Source organism: Vigna angularis, chromosome 2 (assembly GCF_016808095.1).
Source record: "Vigna angularis cultivar LongXiaoDou No.4 chromosome 2, ASM1680809v1, whole genome shotgun sequence".
NCBI lineage: Eukaryota > Viridiplantae > Streptophyta > Magnoliopsida > Fabales > Fabaceae > Vigna > Vigna angularis.
The window spans coordinates 23,868,983-23,875,290 of NC_068971.1; the positions used below are offsets into that span (position 1 = coordinate 23,868,983).

The window sequence follows — 6,308 nt, forward strand, 5'->3', positions numbered from 1 at the left end:
TTGAAGGACTAGTTGAGTCAGTCCATTTCAAAGGTCAAATTAGGTTGACACAAGGTCATGTCAAGTCAGGTTGACCCGTCTCAAATCGAGTCTAGTAAACATAGGTTTAGATCAAGTTAAGTCAATTTGAACCCAAATTGACTCAAATCAATTTCAGTTGAAAGTAAAATAAAGTGGTCAACCTAGGTTGACAGAAGTTAGCCTAAGTCCAAATTATTACAAAATGAATTCAATATAGATTTAGTCCAATTTAATTTGAATTGAAAAAAAAAATCAACAAATCTAATTTACCTATCTAAAATAAATATGAAGTATAGATCTAATCTATTTTATTGAATCTAGATTAAATTAAAAAAAATAATCAATGACCCTTACTCAATATGTTGCCATGTTACTAGTCATGCTAGGAATATTCATAAGGACATTCAGAAATTTAAAATTAGCATTTTGTAATGGAGACTAAAAATTGAATTTTAATTTGAGGAAAAAATGTTTTAAGTCTAAAAGTAATATTTCGATGCTTATAATTTTTTAATTTTCATTATTGTTAATATAATTTTACTTGAATTGTTAAATAATATTTCTTTGTACATATTAAGAGTAAAATTAAATTTGAATCAATTATTAAATAGTTAGCAAAATGAATACATTTTAGTGCTGGGTATAAAATAAAAAACCATTTATATATTATAGAGAAATGAAATAGTTTGAATCATATGGGTGGGGGAGAAATGTAAAAATAATTAAGTGGAGAATAATAAAAATATAAACCTATAAACGAAAGAGAGGAAAGAAAGTGAACGATTTAAGTGGAATAGGGAGACAATAAGAGATTGGCTAAAACTTGATAAATTGGTAATGTCATCGTAGACAGTTACCAAATATTTTAATTTTTAAATTCTCTTACCACTTTCTAAAATCATTAATGAAAAACATTAGAATTGATATTTTAGAAATAAATTAAAAGGAATCTAAAACATAAACAATATCAATAAAAAAATATTCTTATTATTTTATTTAATTTATTTATTATTCCGTAACGTGGGAAGGCAGCGTTTCAAGGAGGAGAGAAGAGGGGTTGGCCGTACAAAGGAGGTTGAGCCATGTTGAACAGTCAACACATAAATCATTTGATTCCATCACCATTCTGAAACCCTTTGAACACACCCTCCAATGTCTTCCAAATTACACACTTTCTTTTGTCCCTTTCTTGCTTTTACTTCCAAAAATAATAACTAGTTTGAAGCATTGTCTTCATTTTTTTCATTATGTCCCAAAAAACAAAGAAACAACGACCCTTAAAAGAATCACACAATATTCCCCATCTCAAACCAAACGATTTAGTTCAGATAAGGATTGAACAGCAGCATAGGTTCACAGTACGAGTTATTATGCATCATAACTATATTAACAGTGCTACAATCAAGGCTAAATGCATTTTACATCAAACGTGTTTTTGAAAACATCCTTCCGAGATTTTCCTTGTTTCAATGAAACTGGTGTTCAAGGAAACGACTATGATTTATTCTGAACTTCCTGCTTCACCATATTCTTCTGGGTCCCCAAGCTGGAACATAGGTCTGTATGCATGCATTTCCCACCACAACTTTGAATAAATTCAAACAATTCTAATGAAGAAACCAAGTTTTGTAAGTGATGACATATTCAAAACAATTCAAGTAATACAACTTTCTGCCATAAAACTGAACTATAAACATTACCAGGTAAATGATGGCAATCATCGTGGTTGATCTTCATTGGATCTTGTCCGGGTCAAACGTCTTCGCCTCCTTGGGACAGGGGATGGATCTTCAGCTGCGTCACTAAATATCCTAAGATCATCTTCAATGTCGTTTTCATGAAGACCCAGTAAATTCTCACCCCAAAGATATCGCCGGCGTTCAGATGAACGCCGGTGCCTTGTCCATGTACTTGAATGAGCTCTTGGTTCCCTAACTATTTCAATGGTATTATCCATCACTTGAAACAATATGGTGGTGGTTAACCAAGGTCCATTTGCATTGCTGATGTTGCCTTCACGTTCATCTGATAACCTACCAATACCATCTCCATTCTCAAGAACATAGTCTCCAACCAGCACAGCTCCTGGCATTGCAGACTGAATAGCACTCATGATATCTCCGTATTCCCTCTGGCGCTCAAAATTTCGCCAGGCTCTTTCTCTTGTAGGATCAATGTCAGAGGGTCGAGAAGTAGGATGAACTCTCCTTGCATGCCTACGCAGTTCCAGATAATCACCAACAAATGAGCATGAGTCCCTTGAGCAACTTCTCTTCTTCACGTTCAGATAATTTCTAGCCTCTTCATCCACCTCCCAGCTCAATACTGCACCTCGGCACAAAGGGCATTTCAATTTCAATTTTGAGTCAGATGAATTATCTGCATCTAAATCCTCAAGCACAGCCCTGTCCTGCAAGGTCTCAGAATCAGCAGTTTCTAAAATTCCTTCATCATGTTGGTCTAAATGCCTACTTGGATCTTGGGCATCACCCTGTCTTGATCCTTGTGCAAGTCCAACAGACAATAGAGTATTAATTTCATTTGCATGGAGTTCATTAACATCATGCATGTCAGATTGCATAGTAATGTTAATATCAAAACTATTACCAGAATTGTTTGTGTTAACTAAAGAACTGGGTAAATTTTGGTTCTCCTTAGAATTGTCCCTCATTTTTTTAAATCTGTCCAAGCAATTTGAATGTCTATAACTTGTATCACAAATGTAAGATCTGCAGCCCTTCTCATGAGAGCTGCAAAGTAGGAGAACAGCATTATGTGGATGGTCCATGCAGATAGGACATGAAACTTCATCCAGTTCTTTGTGAAGAGCATGGATATCTGAATCACTACATAATCTTCTCTTAACACCAGCCATCTTCTTCGCAAGGTGTTAACTACTCAACATATTGAACCAATTAGAAAAGGATGCAAGTAACCGGACCACATTTTTTTCAATTTTACAAACTTGGATATCATACACACTATTCTTTAACATTAAATTAAAAATAAAATACATGATCAACAGTAGAAGAGAAATTCTATTAGTCTAGGAACAAGCAAAGAGTTACAATAAAAATGTAACAAACTAAAACTGGATATAATAAAACTCCACACAAATCACTTAAGCTCTGTCTATTGTGAAATGCACAAGAAAAGCAATAACTGACAAGCTTTATGTATAATATTTGCTCGGATTTCTAGTCACTGGCTTCCCTCTAATTTCTATGTATTCCTATAGTTTTAGTTCTATTTGCCCTTACCCATTAAAACACGAAAAAGGAACAAAAAAATACAAACGTATAACGTTTTCCTTTTATTACACACAACAGTGAAGCTTATGTACAATTACATCCTTCCTACAAAACATGATAAGAGGATAATGTTTTGATTCTATGTGTGATTTTGAGATTTACATAAACAAGGTATAATCTACATCTGACATTGCAACATGTGAACTCTGAAGGGCATTGATTTATAATTCAAAATGATGTATATCACACCTTTTCCACTGCTCAAAAGTTCAAACTTTACTGACACAAAAGCTGTCATTTGTTTGACTCTATAATTATAAAAGTAAAAAAAGAAAAAAAAAACTGATAAGAAGCACAACTGTTGACAACACAAAATGAAGCATAACTAAAGGATGAGGTAGCCCCATCGTGCAATTACTTCTTCATACATATCCATAGACAACAATATAACAATCTTGGATTCAAAACCAAGCATTTGGCTAGTATTATTAATCATCATTCAAGGTTAATGGCACCTTCGTCATTGGATTCTTTGAACTAAAAGACCTATACTAGAATGGTGTCCTTGTTTCAGACTAAACTAAAAACTAATTTGACAAAGACTGACAATTACTCTTATCTGTTGTAACAACACTTTGTATCCTTTCCCATATGTTACAACTTCCAACATAAGGGACCTTGCTCTAGTGACTATTAACGAAGACTTTCTTGTCAATTGCAAAATCTAGATTCCTCATAGAAGAAAATTAGGTTTACTCATTGTAAAGTTCAGCTTTTCTCATAGAAGAAAACTATGTATAAGAAAAAAAGAGACTTTAACAGATAAAAATGACTAGAAAAATATTTGCCAATGAAAAATATGAAAAAGGAGATCCATACAAGAAATGAAATGAAACAGTTCAACAAATATGTATTGAGCACAATGCAAAAGGAATTTTTCAGACATTAATAAAGGACATGAGATTAACAATATGATGTATTGTTAGCTTATAAACTTACCAAGGCGATAAGCTCTAGCTATATTCCCTACCAGCTTCTGGCTCAGTTTGTAATTATAAGAACTTTAGGTGACTTCACAAAAGAATCAGAGGGCAATCCCTCAGGCAATGCTCCAAAGTACGATACAAAAAATGAATCAATGTATACAATAATCTTGGACACATGTATAACTAACGAACACTTCTGTACAACAGAATCACCAACAAGCCCCAAAATCTGCGGGTACACCATCAAAAAAAAGAAGAAAAAGACTATGTTCAGCAACACAAGATCTCAATCCAATAAATTTCAATATCAATTAAGTTTAAAATCTAGGAATCGTCAATTAGAAACAGAACTATATATGAACAGAGAAATAAGGACACTTCAATCAAACTGATTCATTAACGCAACACTAGAAGGGAGTTTACTATTCTAACAAGTTTATACCTAGTATGCTAGATCACATTATCAGAAGTCAACATGGATTATGTGATCCAGACTCATCAGTAAATCCCGTTTATTTTTGTTTTGCATCTAAGATCAAACAAGTCAACATGGATTCAACCCAGGAGAAGATATGAATGGAACTGACATACTAAAATGTCATATATGGGGGGGAATGAGTTTTTTCTAGTTATTTGAGTAAAACTCAAATGAGCATGCAGGAAAATAAATCAGAAACAAAAGCACTTCAGTGCATTATTGTTACAGAAGCAACACTCCGTATATATCATGATGGTGAGGGACAGAAAAGTTCAGGAAATTACAAAGACATTATCAGGGTTAGTTGTAAATATGCAAGTGAAGGATTACTGCATTGATAATAGCCAAAAAAAGGTAAGGTTAGCAGTGTAGGTAGGAATTCTTCTTATCCAACAACCCAACGTTTCAGTTACTCCGGAAAATCAAATCAAATTTTACACATTCAGGATGTCTATCCCACATACTCTTCAAAAGTCCTAAAGCATGGGAGCAATTAGCACTATTAAGTCATATAATCAATAAAATGGACATGGATCATAACATAGAGTATGAAATTCGATTCATCGCCCGTATATCAAATATTAAGCAGAAACCAATAGAATAAAAATAACATCAAGAAAAATAACAAAATCCCATGCAGAAATATCAAGCAACAAAGTGTTGCTAGTTCACAAGATTCATGAACAACAAGAACCCCTTATTTGCCAAATAAGACATCTATCACAAATTTATATAGATAATCAAACAAACTAGTAATGATTTCCACGCACAAACCTCTGTTTCACAGAAAAGAACAGGGCAATTGCAGAACATTCCAATTGCATGCATCCAAACACCAAATCAATCACAAAAAATTGAAACTAAGAGGAATGAAGAAGCAGAAAGGAATCCCACAGTAGATTGGGGATAACTAAGCACCAATTTCCAAAACCCAATTAAATCCCAAGGAAGGTCATACATGGCCGGCACTAACCACAGATCAACATTTAACCACCGCACCAATGAAAAACAAACCCTAAACCTAACCCCCAAACCCTGAACAAAATTCAATCAACATTAAATTTCAAGATTTTTCTTGGGAAAAATAAAATCCAAAAGAAACACAACACAATTATCAAATTGAGAGAGAAAGATCAAACCCAATTACGATCGACAAAGATAAACTACAGAAACTAAGAAAGAAACATAAAATCGTTAGCAGAAAAAAGGTGGGGATTTACAAAAAAGTTGATTTTTATTTTTTTATTTATTTCCTTCTTCTGGGGTTGGTCTATGCACGAGATCCCATAGATGCAGAGAAGAAACAAGACAAGGAAGAAAATGGAATTCCAAAAACGAGGGCTTTATTATTTAATTATATATATAAATATATTATTTTATATAATAGAATTGTGACGAACAATGATGAAAATGCCGTGTGCACCTATCAACAAGGATATTGATTCACGGGTTCAAACACATTGGGCTAAATCGTGGGTTTAAATACTCAGCGTAAAAGAAACTTGTAAGATACGTATACGATACGATTACGCCTGTACATACCTGTAAAGGAATACGATTTATTATGTTTAT

General features: G+C 33.4%; 1 protein-coding gene across 6 annotated transcripts; it reads right to left on the bottom strand.

The window, feature by feature from the left end:
• Positions 1-1,239: 1,239 nt before the first annotated feature.
• LOC108329093 (uncharacterized) lies at positions 1,240-6,101 on the bottom strand. Of its 6 annotated transcripts, XM_017563119.2 has the most exons (4): positions 4,272-6,089; positions 2,629-2,915; positions 1,722-2,523; positions 1,240-1,628 (listed from the first exon to the last, which is right to left on the bottom strand). In XM_017563119.2, exons 2-3 carry the CDS (start codon positions 2,894-2,896, stop codon positions 1,739-1,741), a joined length of 1,053 nt encoding a protein of 350 aa, XP_017418608.1. In that variant the 5' UTR covers positions 2,897-2,915; positions 4,272-6,089; the 3' UTR covers positions 1,240-1,628; positions 1,722-1,738. The 6 variants fall into 6 exon arrangements, with proteins under 6 accessions (XP_017418608.1, XP_052728204.1, XP_017418602.1 ...); XM_052872244.1 differs by having other exon boundaries at positions 1,722-4,487; positions 5,957-6,101; XM_017563113.2 differs by having other exon boundaries at positions 1,722-2,915; positions 4,272-6,090.
• Between the last annotated feature and the right edge of the window lie 207 nt (positions 6,102-6,308).

What these genes read in the sequence shown, in the direction of transcription:
- LOC108329093 (XM_052872244.1), bottom strand. Translation starts at nt 2,896, where the DNA reads ATGGCTGGTGTTAAGAGAAGATTATGTAGTGATTCAGATATCCATGCT.